The sequence below is a fragment of the Ipomoea nil genome, unplaced genomic scaffold, assembly GCF_001879475.1.
Source record: "Ipomoea nil cultivar Tokyo-kokei standard unplaced genomic scaffold, Asagao_1.1 scaffold1932, whole genome shotgun sequence".
Classification (NCBI taxonomy): Eukaryota; Viridiplantae; Streptophyta; class Magnoliopsida; order Solanales; family Convolvulaceae; genus Ipomoea; species Ipomoea nil.
In genome coordinates this window covers 161,628-183,652 of record NW_017618360.1, presented here as the reverse complement: position 1 = coordinate 183,652, position 22,025 = coordinate 161,628, and the positions used below count along the sequence as shown (strand labels likewise).

Below are 22,025 nucleotides of genomic sequence, written 5' to 3'. Positions count from 1 at the left end.
TTCGTTCATTTACTAACAAAACATTATGAACGAAATTTGCAACTTTAGTATAATTTAGAGACGAAAAGTGAGCACAAGAAGTTAATAACATGACGAAAAGCACAACATACACCAATGATAGTTTAAGGGTAAAAGTAAGTACGATCAACACTTAAGGACAAAAAAATGTAATTTTCACTAAGTGTGAGAAAATGTGTGTTTTCAAAAAGGAGAATATATCTTTCCTTCCCTTGAAATGTTGTACAATTGTAGATTATTCAATACAAAATTATTGTTAATCATCAATATCTAAAATAATTATCTACAGATTCCTTATTAAATATGAACATGTATCAATTAGTTGAGAATGCCTTTTGATTACTTTTACAAATGTTAATCAATGTATGTCGCTTCACGTAACAGCATGGCATTAAAACTAATGTATACTTAGTCAAGAATTAGGCAAATTACTTGATACCTATCACTTGACTAAGAGCAACCTGACATAGTACTCTACGGTCTCATCCAACCAAAATAATCTTGTTGCATATTTTGATTAATTGAATCATTAAATTGAGGGATAATTAATCAAAATAGGTTACTCAAAAAAAAAATCATTTAATATGATAGGAATATTCAAAAAAGTTTAGGAATATGTCAAATTAAAGTATTAAAGAATTAGGAAAAAGGAACAGTGAGATTTCATGTACGACAATGGGAGGTGTCATAATCGAACGATGAACAATAAATATAATTAAGTGTACGTAACAAACAGGACATTAATGCAATGGACGTTAATTGAATTTAGTTTGGACAACAAAGAAGAATGAGCAGTGCTATTAGGTATATACAATACATGAGTAATGACACGAGACTTTTTTATTTATTAAATGGGCTGCTCAAACTTCATAAATTGACACTTTAGCCCCCATTACATGCTTTAATTTTGTTATTGGAATTAATTACATACATGAACATGATCCTTAGCTTGTTCATGCAATATAATGCATGGCGCGCAATGACTAAATACTTCACTTTAGTAGCTAGTCTTGAATGGTCTGTAAAGCTTAAGATCAAGAACCACACCGGCGAACGAACCGGCGGCCGCCGCGAGCGACACCGCCAAGCAAGCGCCGCTCAGCATTTGGAGGCAAATCCACCGGGTGCTCCACTTGGGTATTTTCTTCTGTGAAATGTACATCCTTACCGGAAAATACACGGTCAACGGCCAGAACCCGAACGCCCCGAGAATCCCAACGACGTCGTTGAAGAAAGGCAGCAACATGGATATGACGGTGGTTAAGAGCACGAACGCCGTGCGCCACAGCAACCGGAAAGTATTCAGTTTATACGGGTACCCGAACCCGGGGATTTTCAGGTTGATTTCCTTGGTGATGATCTCGCTGTCGGGCCATTTCGCCCCGACCCATTTCTCGATGAATGCAAACAGCGGCTGGCAGTACACTTGGTAGGCTCCCACAAGGTGGATGACGATGGCGGCGTTGGCGATATCCAGGAGCCAAAAAGGGTTGTAGAACCCGAACCCGGTTAAGAGATTCCCGGGCGCATCATCCCCGAATGCTGCGTAACCCATGCACCCGCATAGCATGTAGAAAGTTGTAGTCACTATAGTGCTGAACAGGCTAGCTTTCCTCATCGTCTTTGATTCTGACGGCGGAGATTTCACCGTGTCCTGTACGTATAGTACGACATAAACATGAACACTAGGATCATAGTTTTTTTTTTTTTTTTTTTTTTTTTTTTTTTTAATAATAATAATACTTATAATTAAATATGAATAAAAACCTGAATTTCAATAAGAATGATGGAATATGAATAGGCAAAAGCAATGTCTCCAAGAGCTTGAAAACTCCTCCATATTTTTTGGGTTTCAGTAACAGTTCCAATGCTAATGCCAGTGAGGCTGCCCTTGAAAGCCCCGTTAGCTGGTCATCATATATAGCACATTAAACCATAATATAATTACCGTTAAGTTTTTTTTTGAAAGCTAATTACCGTTAAGTTAATTATTTGATTAATCACCAAATTAAATTCAATAAGTAATAAGCTTAATTGTAACGGACCAACAACTTGTGCAATTCCAAGCCCCAATCCAATTCCAGAGTAGGTAAAGGACATAACAGCAGCAACTATTGAGAGCCACCATATTTGATCAAAATCCGGGATTTGAGATAGAATAATTTCTATAATTCCAAAAGCAATCATGTATGGATTGCTCGACATATGGCACGGGTTCTTTCCTCCACTCTCATGGAAACAATTCGATCTTTTGATCGCCCTATTAATTCAACCCACAAATTTATTAAAATAGTTTGAAATATATATAAATCGTTAGTTTAAATTGTCAGAAAGTAAAGATATAATAACAAGCTAAGCTCAAAAGGTAATTAATAAGCATACATCATGCTTATTGATGCTGCAATGGTGTAACCAATGGCGATTCCAAAAAGGTTGAAATATTGAATCAGCCCACATATTTTGACTTGATATCCTCCTGAAAGAAAAAATGAAATTTATACCATTGATATGTGATATGTCTATAGTATTTGAAGTGAAGAAGTAGGTCCAAAATTTGGGCATACATACCAAGATTAGATCTAACGGCATCCATGTAAGTGTAATTTCTTTTGCCAAACACGGGGTCTCCGGCACGGTAACAATCGGCGAGGAGGGTAGAAGTGTAATAAACCACACACGAGAATAATAACATCACAGATGGGCCGGCAACCCAGCCCAACTGCCCAATAGCCCAAGCTAGTGAAAGCACTCCGGATCCAATCACCGCCGTTATTATGTGGGCGCTCGCCGTCCAAACCGTCCCTTAATTTTATTTAATAAAACAAGAAATTTTAGAACATCATAGTACAATGCACGCAGGTTGTTTAGAACAGGAAAGAAGAAGATACCAGTCCGCTGGGGTCGACCGTCATCATCAAGCCCCTTGAAGCCATAGAGCGGTGGCGCGTCAATGGAAACGCCGAGGTGGTGGCGGTGGTTCTTGGTGGCAGCGGCACTCTCACCCATCTGCATTATTTTGCTTCCTCCTATCCCTCAACGGAGGAAATGAAAGAAAAAGAAAAATATTTTTATGTACAAAAGAGGGAATAATAGTAGTGAAGATAGGAAGAGATGGGTGATTGCTGCACTCTCTTTCGGTATGGGTCTTAAGCTATTTATAGGCAACGAAAAAGGGCGATTCCAACATTATATTCATATTTTAAGTGCTCATTTCATTTTAATTTAATTTAAATTTTAAATATTTAGTCCACAACATACATTTTCTTTAATTTTTTATATACCACGATCGAATTGAATGAAAGGCGGGTATAATATATAAAGGTTTTTAAATGCTTTTGTATTGGAGTCCGACGTGTATTTTCTCCGCTCCATCCATGTTGGAACAGAATCAGTGCTCTGCTTTCCCACACTTTAAGTTGTCAATATAATTTTTTATCCAAATAAATTGGCAAGTTGATTAAATAAATTGATATTAATGGTAGAGCGTGGTGATAAACATATACTGAAACCTAATTAGTGAATGATGGATTATTGACTCAACTTGTACTGAAATTTAGAGGTCAATCGTGTACTGTTCTCATTCTTTGGGACTAAGAAATAGGTCACTGAGACTAGACACAAACGACAAAAGAGTCACCTCCACCACCACCACTACTGTAGACATCACATGAAGGCTCAACAAGTGTTATAACCGATTGAGCCACGGGCACACCGGTAACATGCTGCCACAATAGATATCTAGTATGTGTTCCCACCCTAACTACAGTATAAATATAGAGCTCTTTCAGCTTGATATAATTTCCGATCTTTTAGACTTTAGTACACTTCTCGATCATTATAGAGCCTCCAAAACTCACTTTACATTATATATACTTGAACTTATACTAAGAATGTTGCTATATTCACTGTCACGTACGCTTATTACATTTCCTACATTATTATATTGTACTCCGCATCTTATTGATACATGTATTCTACTAAAAATATTCTATAGCTAATAACAATATATATCACTAATAAAAGCTTAAAACTCATCATCGACATTTAATTAATTATGTGTAGACTTATAACTATCACATGGGAGCCTCATTATATTTAAAGAGTTTATAAATAGATAATTTGTTATACATGTATAATTATATACGATTTAGAAAGTGCTTATAGAATAGTGTGTTAATTAATACGGATATGGAGGGCGGGTTGAGAAGTAATAATGATTTGAAGGTGGTTGAAGAATAATGAGCATTGAAACTTGAAAGTGCATGGATGGATGAAATTAAAAGGCGTTGGTGTATGTAGTGTAATCCATAATCGCACTTTGACATGAGGAATAAAACTAGCTTACCATCCAGACAACTTTTCAAACTTAACAATATATTTTGGTGATTTCTTAGCTTTGTGGTAGATCTAGATGCTAATAATCCATGGCACCTTAGATTCCATTTAGATCCTAACCGTCAAATTGTATTCATTGGCAAAAGCATTATTATGGCGCATTATGCTAATTTTTTCATTTATTCTTTTTTTTTTTTAAACCATTATTATTTTTAGTACACTGTACTCAAATATGAGACTTTCCTTATGAAAAGGAACAGTGATGTCATCAAATCATAAGGTATTTGACAACATAACCCCTATTAGTTAAACCTACATTTTTTATATACTACTGATTTGGATGGAGCGAAATGTTTTTTGATTCTTGTATTTTTTTTTTGTTTGAGTATTACTAACTTGTTATAATGCAGTATTTGTTCATAACCACTTTTTCAATCTACTGAAATACAAAGAGTCAATATCGTCCTCATTGAGACTCGAACTTATGACATCCCCTAAAAGAGAGCCACCTCGTGCAAATATTACAAAGTATGAGATATTTATACATATATAATTAACAACTAGTCATGCAAATTTCATGAATCATGATATATAGCTAACTACCTCCGCATGTTTAGGATGCATGTAGTGTCTGATAACAACTTTGGTGGACTAAGTTTTACTAAACTAACCTCACAAAATGCATGGTTGATTTCATCTCAAGTTAACCTCTTCAAACGATCGACTTTATCCTACTCAACCTCATTCCTTATTAGGCTGCCAATTTGTGGGCAAATTATGCCCTGGACCCGTGTCTACATTGAATTGTGGACACGGGCCCAAAACGACGTCGTTTTTAAAAAAAAAAAACGCGTCATTTAGTTAAAAAAAAAAAAAATTCGTGCGCGTTTTGCCGTTAACGGCGTTATTTTTTTTTTGGATTATAAATGTACAGTTATGCCGTTATGAATGTACAGTTATGCCGTTATGAATATACAGTTATGCAATTATGAAATTATGAACACAGAGCTCTAACATTATGAACTTACAATTATGAACATATATAGTGATAAAATTATGACCATGGAGCTTTAAAATTGTGAATATAGAGCTTCAAAGATTATGAATGTACAGTTATGGAGTTATGAATGTACAGTTATGGAGTTATGAATGTACAGTTATGGAGTTATGAATCTACAGTTATGAGATTATGAATCTACAGTATGGAATTATGAATGTACAGTTATTGATCAAATTATGAACAAAGAGCTCTAACATTATGAACTTACAATTATGAACATATAGTGATAAAATTATGAACATAGAGCTCTAAAATTGTGAACATAGAGCTTCGAAAATTATGAATGTACAATTATGGAGTTATGAATGTACAGTTATGGAGTTATGAATGTACAGTTATGGAGTTATGAATGTACAGTTATAGAGTTATGAACGTACAGTTATGGAATTATGAATGTATAGTTATTAACATATAGTAATAAAATTATGAACATATACTCTTACAATGAAGCGGTCTGAAATTAAAAAAAAAAAAAAAAAAAAAAAAAAAAAGAAGGAGATAACAGTGCCTAACGGCACTGTTACCCGTGTCCAGCAAGCATGTTGGACACGGGTCCAACGCATAACGATTGCAATTTGTGCTGAGATTATATATATATATATATATATATATATATATATATATATATATATATATATATATATATATATTTTGTATAGAATGATTATCAAATTAATAATTTGTATGTAGGTTTTTTAATACTCTATAAATGATAAATGAGTAATTGATTTGAATGATATTATTTCAACTTATTATGCCAATGACTTTGTGGTTAAGTGCAGGGCCGGATTTTAGGCTGTGTAAGCTGGGCTACCGCACAGGGCCCCCAATTTTAGAGGGGCCCCAAATTTTAGAAGTCCAATATTTAATTTTTATCTAGTTAGTTTAGAAATAAAAATAAAAAATTTTCAATTGAATTTAAAAAGTTCCATGAAGAGATGGTAAGAATGTATTTTTATTGTATTTTAACTTTGAAGTCAAAGGTTCGAAACTTGCATGTATTGATTTTAAAAATTGCGATTTTAGTAGGGCCACATTTATTTACCAAAACAGGGCCACCAAAACTTAAAATACGGCCCTGGTCAAGTGATATGAAGTGACTCTTCTAAATGAGAGGTAATGGATCGTTCGAGCTTCAGTGGGGTCGGTATTGACTTGTTATATGTAACAAAGCCAGTACTCAGTAGTACTCAAAAAAAAAAAAAAAAAAAAAAAAAAAAAAAAAAAAAAAAAAAAGGAGGACAGAGTAAGAAACATAAAACATTGACAAAAGAGGCTAACATAGTAACATATTGTTCTAAGTTACGTTTTTTGCTTTATGTATTCAAGGCTATAAAGATGGATGTTCTTATGATGGAACAAGATATGAATTGTGAAATTTGCCAGTTGGGCCACATTTGACAAGTCTACGGCTGCCAATCTTTTGCTCACTTATTTGGGCCTAGCTACTATACTATGGGTTTGTGCTTTATGGTCATATCTTATTGGTCCGGGGTTCTTATTATTCCTCAGAATATAAGACAAATTTTAGGGGGAGGGGGGACACTCTATTTGTCACTCCCTTCATGTGAATAACACTTATGATGTCATTCAAATCGCCGGATATGTTGAAGAGCAGTTGGTGGATAATCAATCGCATATTGTGTAGATAAATTTACAAAGCAAATTCCAATACCATTATGTTCCCTATAGATGTGCCATAATTTGAGAATTCATTGACACTCCATTACTTGCTTCCAAACTTTCATAATATTCAACAAAGAGCCTTAAAGGTTTATCCCCTTGTTAGGCACTTAATAACTTATTCCAGGAAGATGTCAATACCCTTATCCAGTTATCTCAAGCAATACTACAAACTCTTAAGAGCAATCCAAATATTTACTTATTCTACGCTATATATCCTAATATTATAAGAACAACCTACAAGTTAAGTTTGTAAGATCTCTAATTATTTACTGTTGGATATCTCGTTGGTATAACTCAATAATAATCCTACAAAATAAGGATTATTATTTTATGTAGAAAAAGGGAAGGAAAGATGAAGAGATTGGCTCGTGTTTGTATAAGGTTTTTAGCAAGAGTCAAGCGATCACTCTTTCCTTAAAACCTTATTTGCTACCTCCCACAAGTGCTAGGAGGTCTAGGCTTCCCAGGATAAAACTTGCTACGATTCAATGTTTAAGCACCCAAACAAGGAATCTGGCGAACTAGAGCAAGATTATGAACACAGTTTGGCTTAAGAAAGAAGTAGAGACAGAGAGTTTTGAGGCTAAAAATAAACTTTCGTGTTGTCTGTAAATCTGCTACTGCCCAGCTCCTTCTTATATAGGGATTGAGGAGTGAATAGCTTTTATTATGACATTTAATAATGACATAAAGCCAAGCTTTGCAACAGCTAAAAACAGCCCAGCTCCTTCTTATATAGGGATTGAGGAGTGAATAGCCTTTATTATGACATTTAATAATGACATAAAGCCAAGCTTTGCAACAGCTCCTTCTTATATAGGGATTGAGGAGTGAATAGCCTTTATTATGACATTTAATAATGACATAAAGCCAAGCTTTGCAACAGCTAAAAACAGCAGGCCACTACCTGAAGATTAAATTCAGAATTGGAATTAAAGCAATATTAATTCCGTAACAGATGAATTTAATCTCCACAACAGTCAGAACTTAACTTTCGGCCTCGCCTTGATTTGCAACCCCGTGCGCGCGAGAGAGAGCCTTTATGCTATACAATTCAATAAGCCTTAAAAGAGATTTTGTATAAATAGTGGGGCAAATCCTCTTTTCAAACCAGTGTAGGACAAAAGCTCACTTTTTCCCTTCATTTTCCAACGCAAATGGGTCTACTTTGAGAATCAATATCTCATTCACCCATTATCCGTTTTGAGCGTACAATATATCAATATCTTTGTCTCACTACGAAGAACCCGGATCCACTTTGACCCGACTCATTTCGGAAGTGGACCCCACTGATAATTGTACCACAAAATAGCCATTAACATGCCATTTTATGTCATTTTAAGCTATTTTTTCAACATTTACAAAAAGACACTTATTTTTAAATTTATAATAATCTACCATATATAATTTTTAAATTTGCACTCTCAACAAAAAATAATGTTTAAATTTGCACAAACAAAAAGAAATGTTATCTTCATTTATTAATTAAAAAAAAAAAAAAACACACACACACACACACACCGAACCCAAAGACCCCACAAGCATTTTCCGAGAAGGTTACTTAAAGAAAATTTTCTAAACTTGCAATCACTTGGTCCACTTGCTACATCCACAGAAAATAGGGACACCTCCTTTCATGAATATTACCAAATAAATAAATGACTTCTGTATATAGTCTAAGGTTGAATAACACTAATACTATTTTGTCCAAAATTCTTAATTAATACTTTTAAGTGAAACTAAACACATAAACATGTCAATGTGCACTATTTTATTAATTAATAAAAATTCATATAAAAACTTGTGACTTACCGTTTAAAAGTTTATTAGTGCGTAGATAAGATTTAATCACTAGCTAAAAAAAAAAAGAAAGTAACTTTTAACTATTATTAGCAGCCATACTCTGAATCTCTTGTAGGATTAGAAGGAAAAAAACTATCCTCGTCGAATTAAATCTTAGGGAGGTTTATATGCGAAGTGAGAGTGTGATTAAGACCAACATTGACAGGTTGTCAAATTGTCAGCAATGCGCAGCATGCTGTTTATTGTATAGCGACTAAAAAAATAGACGCAGAATATTAGACTATTAGTCACCCAAGTTGTTGTGTGGAAACGTTCTAGAAGAGACAAGGAAGCATCCTGGAAAGCAGCTAAAAGAGTGTACATCCCCCTTGGACCAACTGGTTTAGTTCATACTAATAAAGTATTGCAATCTAATGATACTAAACATCCTTTTTTTTAATCCCATAAAAAGGAAATATGAACACGATCCTTTGACCTGTTTGCCACTCAGAAAATGTAAAAAAATGAAGGCATGACAGAGAGTAAAGGTCATTAGACTATGGATTCCGACGGGCCGCAGGCGATCCTTATCCAGGTTAAGGTCACGGAGTGCGTCATCGCGCTAAAGACAAAATGACGCCACTTTGTCGTCACCTGTTCAAAACCTCAATGTTTTTGTTTTTATTTTTAATATATATATATTATATATTATTAGCTACACTAATAATAGTTGAAACATGATTTGATCCAAAAATAGTTGTTAAAAAGGCACCTTTTTATACTTGAATAATGTATATGTATAATGTATAATATTCAAATCAAGCTAACTCATAAGTCTATGTCATGCTTTCATGCTTAATTAAATTCACATAGTGATGAGTTATACATTACCTACCCAATCCATCAAGTAGCATGACTTGTATCTTTGGGTAGGCCTAGTTGACAGACAAGAATTGGTTTTTAAATTTTTGTGGCCATCTTCTTATAAATAAATAAGGCCCTACCAAAAGTATAAGCACAATCATTAAAATCAATACAGTAAAATATATGATTTTTATTTCAAATAAGTATAAATGGTGTAACACCAGTTGAATACAAAAATCACAGTTCCTAATTCAATTCACGTCAAATTTAAATTAAGTAGCTATGTCAAAAATAAAAATTGGGCCTTCTAAAAATTAAGGTCATGTACTGTTGCCTATGTTGCACGCCCTAAAATCTGGCCATGTTGACAGAAGATAGATGATATTGTGTGTGACAGAAGGAAAAACACGGCTCGAGGTTAGACACAACTTAACTGATCGCTCAACTTGATGAATCAATTAGGTCGAGACGTGTAAAAGCATGACGGTAAACTGTCTTAACATAAGACTGACCTTATGTATAGTATGTATAAATAATTATGATCACCTCGCTCAAAAAGAATATCTTGTATTCACTTCACTATATACATTTCACTTAACTATTATACTCAATTGTCCAGGAGACTCATTTGTGTGTGTGTGTGTATATATATATATATATATATATATATATATATAAAGCATCAACGGCAGAATGACAGATCAGTGACACGGAGTTTAATGTATTATATGTTTTAAAGTAGGTTCACGAGGTGGTACTTGGAAGGTTAAGTGCAGAAATAATAATAATAAAATAACCCCCAAAAAGGTGACTCCAGCCGACGTGTCCGTCTAAAAGGACAAGAATACAACAGCCGAGTTGGGGTGACAGGATCGTCGACCAAAACAACAGGTTTGTTCCTGGGATAAAATCATAAAATGATAACACCATACGTCCATACAGCTGTAATAGTATTCATTCAAAATTAAGTGCAACGTAACCCGGATACAGCTGTAGTGTTCTTACTTTTCGTAAGGGCACGTGAAGCCATTAGCCATATATTGCCTCAACAAAGTTCAATTAAGACGTCAAATTAGAGTGAAAATGATGGATCGATCGATGGTGAGATTTTTCATGTTGTTGTGTCAAACACAAATTTGACCTCGTAGAGCCAATCATGTATTGCCGCGTCAATCAATATGCAAAATTCTTGCTAATCCATGTCCTACAATTATATTATTCTTCCAAAAAGGTTGAACCCCAACCCCGGTGGGAGCCCCCCTCACTTTGAGAGGTTGCTCCCACACTGCCGCTGGTGAGACTCGATCCCTGGTCATTCTTCCAACTAGTTGAGCTACCCATGCGGGGCCCAAGGGTTTCCCCCGGCCCGACAGAGCGGTGGGAGGCGATCCCTGGTCATTCTTCCAACTAGTTGAGCTACCCATGCGGGGCCCAAGGGTTTCCCCCGGCCCGACAGAGCGGTGGGAGGTTGTAAACCATGGTGATCCCGGCTCGACAGAGCGGTAGGAGCCCCCCTCACTTTGAGAGGTTGCTCCTACACTGCCGCTGGTGAGACTTGATCCCTGGTCATTCTTCCAAAGTTTCACCTCTATGACCAGTTGACCTACCCATGCGGGCCTACAATTATATTATTTATTGTATCCTTGGTGTTATATTTAAAGTTTTAGGTCAAGTATTTTTAAATAAAAGTCAAATTTTATTGTAATTATGATTTAAATTTTGATTAGTGAGTAATGATAGATTGAATACTGGTGGTCTAGCAGTTTTCCACAACCCATTTCAGTCTATAATTATAGGACACACTTACCTATTTTTAGAAGGGATAACTTGAACAATTTATTTCTGCGTTTAGGAGATTGTTTTCTTATTTTTATAGACAACCCATTTGTAATTAAAGTTCATGATTTGAGGGATTTATTTATTTTTTTCTAATATAGATTGAGTACTAAAATTTAGTTTAAGTGGTATAAAATACTTTTAAAAAGTATTAGTATGTTTGAATCTCTTTTTACAAAATAAATAAATAAATAAACACTTTTCTACGATTGCTTTATTTTTTTTTACTTGAGTAATTGTATTGTTCACCGATCCATTGTGCACTGTGTTAACCAGTCATAAGCTATGCAGTTGTAAAATCAACAGGTAAAAAATATCTATCCGGATTAATATGTGAATATATCCAATATCTCTCTTGTGTCTCTTAAAGCGAACTGGGTGAACTTGGACCGTTAAACGAACACCCGGACCACGTGTGGAAAAAATAATAATAATTCTCTATGCAAAAAGTCACTTAGTTAGCATTTGTATTTGCGTTTAGGTGTTGACATGGGCGCAAAAATATTGGTGGAGTCAAAAGCTGAATTTTGGGCATGGAGTCCGTCCAAAAGTGGTGACGGGAGCAGTGACAACAGCAGCAGCACACGTGGGGTACCAGCAATCACACGTGGCTCGCGGAGATAAGACCGTCGGCACTGCTCCTCCGTTCTGGTCTTCCTTCAATGGCTGCGGTCAACCTTGCTCTCCAAGCAAAACAGCCCCCCTAGCTCACAAAATGACCAACCCATTGGGTCCCACACCGCAAACATCTCTCCTCAGTTAATACTTAGACCTACGTGGCAACGTCCTCCTTCATTTCACCACGTGCAATATACGCCCTTCACTCATATATATACGCCTTCCTACCGCAAAGTCCTGCGTTCATACAAATTTGTAAGCTAAGCTTTAGAAAGAAGCAAGAAAAAGAAGTGAAAGAAAGAAAGGGCAGCAAAGAGAAGAAAAGAGTAAAGAGGAGATCGAGATTGAAGAAAAAGATATGAAGAATAATGGTGGAATTTTGAACAACAATGAACAGCAGCAGCAATTGGAGATGCCGCCGGGATTCCGGTTCCATCCGACGGATGAGGAACTCGTGGTTCACTATCTCTGCCGGAAATGCGCCTCCCAATCTATCTCCGTTCCGATTATTGCCGAGATCGATCTTTACAAGTTTGACCCCTGGCAGCTCCCTGGTACGTACGCTAGTGTTGAGTACTTCTGCTTTTTAATTTTAATTTGTTTTGGGATCGGATTTTTAATTTTGTATTGATTTCTCGATGCAGATATGGCTTTGTACGGAGAAAAAGAATGGTACTTCTTTTCTCCGAGGGACCGAAAGTACCCCAACGGTTCGAGGCCGAACAGGTCTGCCGGAACCGGGTACTGGAAGGCCACCGGAGCAGATAAGCCGGTGGGAAAGCCCAGGACTTTGGGGATAAAGAAGGCTTTGGTATTCTACGCCGGGAAGGCTCCTAAAGGTGTAAAGACTAATTGGATTATGCATGAGTACCGTCTCGCAAACGTCGACCGCTCCGCCGGAAAAAAGAACAATTTGAGGGTATGTATTATTTACTCTTTACTCTATTTTTATTTTTTAGCACTAAAGTAAAAGTAAATAATCACTTCACTGTGAAATTGGACCTTTGAATCTGAATTGAAAGTGTTCTGATTGCGCGTTAATGTTACAGCTTGACGATTGGGTACTATGTCGGATATACAACAAGAAAGGCAGTGTGGAGAAGTACTATAATGTCGACCAAAACGATGTCGTTCTCCCGAAATTGGAAGACCAGAAGCCTAACATCACCCAATTCTCACAAAGCGCCACGATGCTAACGCAAGCCGCCCTACCGCCGGTGGTGCAAAATCAGCACGACTACGTGCACTTCGACACGTCGGAGTCGGTGCTGAGGTGGCACACCGACTCCAGCTGCTGCTCCGAGCAAGTGCTGTCCTCCCCGGAGTTCGCCGCCGACAAAGAGGTCCAGAGCGCGCCAAAATGGGACGACCTGAATTTCCAGCTCAACAATTTCATAGACGATCCCTTTCAAATGCCGCAGTACAATGATCCCTTCCAACAAGATATGTTCATGTACATGCAGAAACCTTTTTAACCTTGTTTATAGATTAGGAATTCATTAGCCGACATTCTTAATCATCTTAGTGTACAACAATGAAAAATTAAAAGTCACGTTTGGTGGAGGGTAGATGGCAGCTAATATTGGGAGATGGCTATTCTTTTAGGTTAGGTGGAGATTTTATTAGGTCTCTTTGCAGCTTACTATATGTTAATATGTTGTTCATTTTTTCAGGAAATGAAAAACAAATTTTATTACTCTCGTGTTTCTTCAAACACACAACAATTGAATTGAACAAACGACATTTAAAACTTTATAGAATTTTTTTTTTTTTTTTTTTTTTGGGGTGATGCTCACCTAACATGACAAACAAAGGTCAAAGGATAGCGTTCTTATCCATCCATCTGTCATGTCAAGTATGACAAACAACAGTATTCCTTGAGAAAAACGTGAAGGGTGTGAAAGAAATCAAAGAATGCTTTAACACGCACCCTTCTAAATGCCACTTGGAGAACTTTGGGCCATATAATAGGCTGGACATGAATTGGAATTACAACTGACATTGGGGATATTGAGTTTATGTATATCTTTTGCTTCTGTTATGCAAGTAATGGTTATTTGCTTAGGGATTCAATGAATGTGTATAATCCCATTTGCCTTTCTTAGTTTGGAGTATACATTTGCAGCTGTTTCACCACATTCCCACAATAACACATCACCCAGCAAAACTATCACTTGAACCACAAAATTTTCCTTAAACAAATGGCAGTATACTATATAACTTGCATCTTACATGTAAATTTATCTGTTCTCCTTTATACGTCAACGACGATGGAAAAATATTCTACCCAACATTTCATGTACAAATGAACTGCTGCTTAACTGAAACATACATAAATATTGTACCTTGGAAATTTTGAATCCTGATGTTCCTTATGGTTGCTGATGTCCATGGGATATGCTGCTCTTACTTGAATTCAGTTGGTCTTGACCAACTTTTCGTTCAGGGTTTCAGATTCCTTTACCACAAAGAGAACCATACACAGTGAATTCCTAACAGCTGCTGCTCACATCTGTCTTAACAGAGCTCACGTGGTCTCTAGGAGTCGATCAGGAAATCTTCTAAGTTTGAAAGGGTTTTCAACTGCCTACCAATTGAAGCAATTGTCTTTTTGCACTCCTCAAATTTACTAGCAGCCACTGCCAGTTCTTTGTCCTGCCAAACACATCAAGAAACATAGTGAATATCAGTTAGCAAGTTCATTGCTACTGAGGGAAAAAAGAACCCATAGCATTGTGAATACGTTAGAATCTGAGAAGTGTAATCTTTTGAGAAGGCTGATTGAGTGTTTAAACACACAATCACCAACAACGAGCCATATCTAGAAGTAACAATTTTGAAATATAGTTACCTTTGGCAAACATCTTTGAGTGAAAGGATCCAACACAGGAAGCTATGACAACATGCATGCCCTTTAGATATAACATTTAAGTGAAGTGTATACTTTTAACATCAAAAGAACACAAAGAACCCCAAGGCAAGAAGGCAGAACTTTAGATTACTGTCAGTATTTTCTGTTTTGTTTTTTCTTGGTTAATGCATAAACATTCTGAAATCAGTTTGCATCTTTCTTTTCTATCTTATTTTATTTTTTTAAAACCAAACTCTAGCATGATTGCAGAATGGATTGAACTATAAACTGTTTCGCAACTAACCTTATTGAATTGAAATTCTCCAATGGTTGCTGCTTTCTGAAGCTGGCATTGGGATGTTAGTCTTAAATTTAAACTTTCTAATTTCCTCAACTTTAGAATAGATTCATGTGAAAAAGCCTGTTCTTTTTTCACCTCTTCTTCAAGTGAATAAACTCTTGAATGCAAAGCTTGCAGTTGAAATTCTGCAGCTTTGAGTTGAGACTCTGTTTCCTCTTTCTTATGATTGCTATCCTCTAGTTCAGACTCAATGGTGCACCTTATTTCATTTGCCCTTTCCAACTGAGTCTGAAGCTCTAACAAGTTGGCCTCTGCTTGTTCTAAGCGCTCTATTGATTTCTTAAGCTTTGAATTGGAAACCTCAAGCTCTTGCTGAGCAGCTATCCGTGCCTCTCTTTCAGTTGAGAAATGAGCATCAAGGTCTGCCAAACTGACCTGTGCTTCCTCTAACCACACTTCTGATTTCTGAAGTTTAAGATTGGTATCCTTAAGTTCTGCCAAAAGTGTTTTCCTTGCTTCGTGTGCCATATCTAACTTAGATTGAAGCTTAAGATTGGTATCCTTAAGTTCTGCCTCAAGTGTTTTCCTTGCTTCGTGTGCCATATCTAACTTAGATTGAAGCTTAAGATTGGTATCCTTATGTTCTGCCTCAACTGTTTTCCTTGCTTCATGTGCCATATCTAACTTAGTTTGAAGCTCTGCCACATTCATTTCTGTTTTCTCTAAATGCTCTATTAATTTCTTAAGCTTTGCAGAAGTAGTCTGAAATTCTACCTCAGCTGCAGTTCTAGCTTCAATTGCCAAAGCTAACTCAGATTTCAGCTCAATCAACTTCACCTCTGTTTCTTTTAATTGACCTTTGGACATTTTAAGCTGGAATTGGCACTGGGTTAATGCCATCTCCAACTTCATTTTCTCAGAATCCATATTCTCCAACTTCTCCTCCAGTTCAGCTGTCCGATTAATCATGGCTTCAAGTTCAACTTTTAAAGAAAGTTCCCCAGAACAAGCTCCTCTTTCAAGGGGGCTTTCACTGTCTGACTCGGGCAATGCTGCAAGCCTCTCCATCTCAAGAAAATCATCCATGAGATTCATGTCTGATGAAGGTTTCATAATGTTTCTTTTGAGTGGCTTTTCAAATGCAAATTGGTCCAGTTCTGATATCAAAGCGGAAGCCCATAGGTCAGACCGACTAGATCCGTACTCATTCTGCTCCAAAGTATTCATTTTGCGACTATCGTTTTCAATTCCAGACAGTCTCTCTCCACTATCTGATTGGCTATCTGTAAAAGATTCAACATAAGCTGATGATGCAGCAACAGACTTTTGATCATTAGCTGAAGCTGCTTTGTGAGCAAGAGCCTTGAGCCTGCGACACTCTCCTTCAAGCCTGGCCACCTTTCTTATGCTCTCCAGATGTTGCTTACTAGCTGTTTCAGCAGCAACTGTGCTCAAATCTCTCTCAGAGGTCCTCAGTGTGAGATCCTCCGCTGTAGAAAAGAGCTCAAGCTTCAACACTGAGTTCTCTTCCTTCATAGATTCAAGCTGCGCACGAAGATCTGGGATCACGAGTGCTTCAACTTTAGCACTTTCAAGTTCAGACCGGAGCTCAGCAAGCTGTTTCTCAAGTTCAGACTTTGAAGACTCCCACTGAGAACTTGTCTTGGATATAGCTTCAAGAATCTTTTGTTCCTGGTCTTCCCTCACGAGTCGAAGCTGTCTCAAACACTCTTTAAGTGCTCCATCAAGGTGACCGGTGCGTTCTTCAAGGACCAAGTTCTTTTGGGCAGTAGCATCAACTTGTTTCTTCAGGACTAATACCTCAGCTTCAGCCTTTTCCCAACCTAACATGGGAGATGGAAACAATTATCAGGCACTGTGAGAGGACAATCACAATCTGAACTGCAGTGAAAGCTGTTGAATTTGGAAGATGGAATGGCCTGGCGGGTGGAGAATAACATCACCCGCCAGTTAGGCGGAAACAATGATGAAGAATCAAGTAATAGAAAATGTATATAAGACTGAAATATATTAGTATTATCTGTGTTTCTAACAAAGAAACATAGTACATATATATATATATATATATATATATATATATATATATATATATATATATATATATATATATATTCAAACAAATAACTGTGAGTAACTACCCATAACTAAAATCTATTCGTAAACAGACACAACCCTATAGATAAACCTAACTCTTTATTCTTCGGGGCTAATACCTCAGCTTCAGCCTTTTCCCAACCTAACATTGGAGATTGAAACAATTATCAGGCACTGTTAGAGGACAATCACAATCTGAACTGCAGTGAAAGCCAACTTCAAGATCTTCAATATATTCAGGATTAAATAAATTTTGCAATGACAGATATAAGTTTTCTTAGGAGTTAATCCCTTGCAGAAACAGATTATTAACTAAACTCAGTACAAGCACAACAAAGAGCATGGGAAAGAAGGAATTAGCTTGCAGACTTTAAAACAGAGAGGAAAAGGCTCCCAAAGGAACAAAAGTAGTGCTTGACAGTATCACTGTGAATAACAAAGTACCTATCATATGTTTATTCTCTTATCTAAATCTTCCTTTATGAAGAATTACAAACTTATGGAACTCAAAGATTACATAGACCTCACTAGGAACAACCATAATATCCAACAATGCAATAATAAGTAAATGGAGGCTACACTTAAGGAAAGCAGTTGATATCTCTTTCCTAATCTTTGTTTCACTCTCTAAAGAAAGTTCTTGACAAGAAAGTAGTGAACAGTCAATCCTACAAAGGACTTTTAAAAAATTAATTGGAGGGATAAAATCACCTTCTAACTTGTATTGGTAAAAGAAGAAAAGACAACTAATTTCTGAAGTAAAATTCACATAAAAAGAGAAAGATGAGCTACCTGTGACAGCTTCCTCTGCAACTTTTGCATGCTGCTTTACCAAGTCTTCTTTAGCACGAATATTAAGCAGAGCTTCTGACAGTTTAGCTGATAGTGCCTTCACACTGACACTGTCATTAAGTTCTTCATCATTGGATGCAGCTTTAGATGTGACTTCCGGTGATTGAATACTGTGATTTGGAATTGCCTTTAACAGAAAACAAGATCCATCAGCATGCATAAATTGAAGACTTGAATAAGTATTTTGGAAATTAAAAAAAAAAAAAAAAAAAAAAAACTTTGAGGATGCCAATAAAAAGGAAAATGAAAAGCCAGAATAAAATACAAAAGTATAGTATGCATGAGCTAATCAAAGTTTAATCACGATTCCAGTATCTTGACCAACTAAGAAATATCATGGACAAATTGAGTTCAAAGTTAACAACTATTCACTTTTCAGCATATGCTGAAAAGCTAGCAAGCATGACACTACATGATAACCAGTTTTATTAGTCTGGTTTGCCTAGAGCTATAACTACCACTTACAGCTGAAATATTTATTAGTTTTCGGCAGTGTCAAGGCTTAGTCTCTCATCTAGCTGATTCTCCGTGAATATTTAAACAAGTTATAGCTGAGACTTTTATATTCAGACTCCAAATAAGATTTTCTTTGTATATTTGAAGCTGCAATCCAGGAAACAGTGAGCACCTTAAAATCACGATAATGTGAAGGTACAGTTAATAGAATCTCATGTCTGTCTGTCACATATATCTTCAATAGAAACGAGCAATCAAACCTATTGCTCATATTTGGGGCTCTTTGTTTGAGTTATTATTACCAATTAACCCGTACTAAAGATTAATATGAAACTGTAGATTATACATTTTTCCACTCTATTCTAAAACAGAGATTTATTTCCACCTAAACTATTTTGTGTATGGCCATCAAGTTCCTGACTTCCGGCATTATGCATGTGTCTGTTCTCTTTATAATTTTTAGTCCAAGTATTACAAAGTACACAAATCCGAGGGAATCTACAAATTTTTTGGACAAGCAGAGCAAGAACAGTATGAGAATTGTACTATGTATGAAGTAAAGTGGCAAGCATTTTCCCATTTCCTTGAAACATTGAACCTGGATAAGTTGTTAACAAGAAGACAAGAGAAAGCATTCTCTGTGAAATTATTAACAAGCACACATGCATCTATGTAGAGAGAGAGAGAGAGAGAGAGAGAGAGAGAGAGAGAGAGAGAGAGAGAGAGAGAGAGATGCTGCTGATTATAATACTATAAAAGTTAATGGCAACTAAGAATAATCAGGATTTATAAAAAGGAATGATATTATTTAATTAGCAAAAGGCAAAGGAGATTAAGGAATGGTATCATTATGAAGGAAAATGAATCAACCTACCTGATCATCAGAGAATCTCTCGGAATGCGATGAAATCGAACCAGAGCTTTCGGTTTCACCACTGGGACTCTTATCAGACGATTTCCTCCGCCACAGCCAGCTCCTCCGGTCCATCTCCGGGACTAGCTAACTATCCTTCTTTGGCACTCAGGCACTCACTTCATATTCAACATTTTCTGTTTTCAAAGTACACCACTCACCCCTGAAATTACAATGATATTTGATTCAGATCCAAATGAGGATCCATGGACATAGACCAAGACCAACACACTTAACTGAAATCTCCCTTCTCTATCATGGAATTGGAATGAACATTGAAAAAGAAAAGGGCAGACACCACATGACTTGATTCAGAAGTCTGATGAAAGTAAAAGCAAAAAAGGCAGAATCTTTAAAAGTAGTTAGTGACTATTGAACTCAAGCTGGAGTACGGAGAAGTTCACATTTTGGGGTGAGGAAATGTGTGTCCGAGGACGACGGGGATAAGGATTTCTGGTAATTCCAGAATCCCTAGTTTGCTTAGAAAGTAAAGCTGAATCCATCAAATCACCTAACAACCTACACCTCAAAGACGGAACCTTAGCAAAACCTCAAAAGAAGCAATTCCGAAACATACAAGATAAAGGGCATTTTGGACACCAAACACACAGTGGTCACACCTACACATGCTTTCCACTCAAGATTATTGGCTTTGAACAACTCATCTGATGGCTACCTCTCAATCCCCAAGTTTCAGTTGGGATATTTTTTTCCAGAACAGAAAATTTAAGAGCTTATTAAAATGACAGAAGAGTGTGCGAGAAATTAATGAATTGGGATAAGTACGCCTTGTGTCTAAATTCCAAGAAATCATCAAATGAGGATGATCGATGATGACCCACCACTGGATATCTGGGCAAAAACCAGAGACCCACAACACCCCAAAAGCAGATCGCAAAAAGGCTTCTGCCTTCCCCATCCAGATGGAAATCCACTTCCGATTGTTAGATATAAATAATACATATAATTATATCCACAGTTTATGTATACCCCATGCATGCGGACGCACTCACGCTGGAAAAAAGGCGATTTTTTGTTACCTTAGATTGAGAGAGCCCCAACTCTTCAGCTTCAATGAGATGAAATCTCTATCTGCAGCAACCAATAGAGAAATCAGAAGAAGAACAATGATAATTCTATACCAGAAGCTCAATATTTGATAATAAAAAATTAAAAATGGAGAATCTATTTCCGGTAATTGATAATTACCCAGACTTGATAGTAGTAGTAATGCTTGGGTGCTAATGTAATCCTTTTTAGAAACTGAGTCATATGGCCCAGAGAAAGCAATTGGAAGAATAGTGTTGTACACGTTGGGAGCATTGGTCTGAATACATTTGTTTTTGTCAATATTATAATGACGTTCCAATATTTTTCTATGACGCAAATGATCCAAGTACAGGAACAATCTATCACTTATCTTCATGTTTTGGGCTGATGAAATAATTTTTTCTAAAAAAAAAAAAAGAATTAGTTTTACCTAAAATAAAACACAGAGAAAGTTACATGATATGTTATTATGGAGTAAAAGCTATTTTTAACCTGATGTGACATTTATTATAATTTAAAATTAAAGTTGTTTACTTGTTCTTTTTACGGATGTTTTTTTTTTTTTTCTTAAAAATTTTTAACAATTTTTTTAGATTTAAGGATTAAATGAAACATAGCCACTTCTACCATCAAACCACAAAATCATTAAATGGAAGATGTAATTTTTGTTATAGTTAAAATTAGATATTTATGCATTGTCTGATTGTATTGCAAGATTTGTGGTGATAATTAAATGTCTAATCAAGAAATTATTGGGTGACAACGAAGAAAATCAGGAAATTGTGGCAAACGGTGAAGGCGGAGGGATGGAAAGAGGACAGAAGAATTTTGAGACCAAAATTGATTGTTTTGTCATTTATGGAGCGTTTAGCTTTATTTTTAATTCAACAGATTTGCGTTATTCCCGCGCCGGGCAATGGCAGCCTATTCCTATTATTAGGTTTCTTTCCCGTGAAGCCATACAATAATTCAACGGAATGTGGGAGCCACGACAACAAGCTTCCACCTCATTTTTTCCGCTTCATTTTCCGTCCCTGTCGGATTCTCACTCAAGAAAAAGAGAATTTATGAATAATAATTTTAGAAATTTAGATGTAAAGGCAAAGGAAAGAAAATTTTCAAAAAATTTCAAAACCAGAAAAGCCTTATTTTCTAAGTTACCCATTGGACCAAGCAAGTATTAATAGAAATGGAAGTTTTTTTTGGTCCATTATTGAAAGGATGTGTACTCAGTCAATCCCGCTCTTTCATTAGAATTAATCCTTTTCATTTCAAATAATGTGCAAAA

General features: G+C 36.2%; 3 protein-coding genes across 9 annotated transcripts; 1 reads left to right on the top strand and 2 right to left on the bottom strand.

Moving 5' to 3' along the window:
- Positions 1-806: 806 nt before the first annotated feature.
- On the bottom strand, positions 807-3,144 carry LOC109194043 (amino acid permease 4). Its single transcript, XM_019344891.1, has 6 exons — positions 2,907-3,144; positions 2,587-2,820; positions 2,401-2,494; positions 2,064-2,278; positions 1,786-1,925; positions 807-1,672 (listed from the first exon to the last, which is right to left on the bottom strand). Exons 1-6 carry the CDS (start codon positions 3,028-3,030, stop codon positions 1,016-1,018), a joined length of 1,464 nt encoding a protein of 487 aa, XP_019200436.1. The 5' UTR covers positions 3,031-3,144; the 3' UTR covers positions 807-1,015.
- An 8,427-nt stretch (positions 3,145-11,571) lies between these two features.
- LOC109194041 (filament-like plant protein) lies at positions 11,572-21,040 on the bottom strand. 7 transcript variants are annotated; one of them, XR_002056365.1, is made up of 7 exons: positions 20,897-21,040; positions 20,728-20,779; positions 19,649-19,850; positions 18,259-18,445; positions 15,355-17,195; positions 14,678-14,854; positions 14,374-14,646 (listed from the first exon to the last, which is right to left on the bottom strand). XR_002056365.1 is itself a non-coding variant. In XM_019344890.1 (5 exons), the coding sequence occupies exons 2-5, from the start codon at positions 19,760-19,762 to the stop codon at positions 14,738-14,740; spliced, it is 2,259 nt and encodes a 752-aa protein (XP_019200435.1). In that variant the 5' UTR covers positions 19,763-19,850; positions 20,728-20,889; the 3' UTR covers positions 14,374-14,737. The 7 variants fall into 7 exon arrangements, 1 of the variants encoding a protein (XP_019200435.1); XR_002056369.1 differs by lacking the exon at positions 20,897-21,040 and having other exon boundaries at positions 15,355-15,924; positions 16,000-17,195; positions 20,728-20,890; XR_002056368.1 differs by lacking the exons at positions 14,374-14,646; positions 20,897-21,040 and adding an exon at positions 11,572-11,598 and having other exon boundaries at positions 20,728-20,889.
- LOC109194045 (NAC domain-containing protein 2-like) lies at positions 12,445-13,896 on the top strand. Its single transcript, XM_019344895.1, has 3 exons — positions 12,445-12,753; positions 12,844-13,118; positions 13,249-13,896. The coding sequence occupies exons 1-3, from the start codon at positions 12,558-12,560 to the stop codon at positions 13,672-13,674; spliced, it is 897 nt and encodes a 298-aa protein (XP_019200440.1). The 5' UTR covers positions 12,445-12,557; the 3' UTR covers positions 13,675-13,896.
- Positions 21,041-22,025: the final 985 nt, after the last annotated feature.

What these genes read in the sequence shown, in the direction of transcription:
- LOC109194043 (XM_019344891.1), bottom strand. Translation starts at nt 3,030, where the DNA reads ATGCAGATGGGTGAGAGTGCCGCTGCCACCAAGAACCACCGCCACCAC. An exon ending in CGGTCGACCCCAGCGGACTG is followed by an intron (nt 2,821 to 2,906) that starts GTATCTTCTTCT and finishes AATAAAATTAAG; the next exon opens with GGACGGTTTGGACGGCGAGC. An exon ending in TCATTCTTATTGAAATTCAG is followed by an intron (nt 1,673 to 1,785) that starts GTTTTTATTCAT and finishes CTATACGTACAG; the next exon opens with GACACGGTGAAATCTCCGCC.
- LOC109194041 (XM_019344890.1), bottom strand. Translation starts at nt 19,762, where the DNA reads ATGGACCGGAGGAGCTGGCTGTGGCGGAGGAAATCGTCTGATAAGAGT. An exon ending in AGAGATTCTCTGATGATCAG is followed by an intron (nt 18,446 to 19,648) that starts GTAGGTTGATTC and finishes TTTCTGTTAAAG; the next exon opens with GCAATTCCAAATCACAGTAT. An exon ending in TGCAGAGGAAGCTGTCACAG is followed by an intron (nt 17,196 to 18,258) that starts GTAGCTCATCTT and finishes CTCCCATGTTAG; the next exon opens with GTTGGGAAAAGGCTGAAGCT.
- LOC109194045 (XM_019344895.1), top strand. Translation starts at nt 12,558, where the DNA reads ATGAAGAATAATGGTGGAATTTTGAACAACAATGAACAGCAGCAGCAA. An exon ending in TGACCCCTGGCAGCTCCCTG is followed by an intron (nt 12,754 to 12,843) that starts GTACGTACGCTA and finishes TTCTCGATGCAG; the next exon opens with ATATGGCTTTGTACGGAGAA. An exon ending in GAAAAAAGAACAATTTGAGG is followed by an intron (nt 13,119 to 13,248) that starts GTATGTATTATT and finishes TTAATGTTACAG; the next exon opens with CTTGACGATTGGGTACTATG.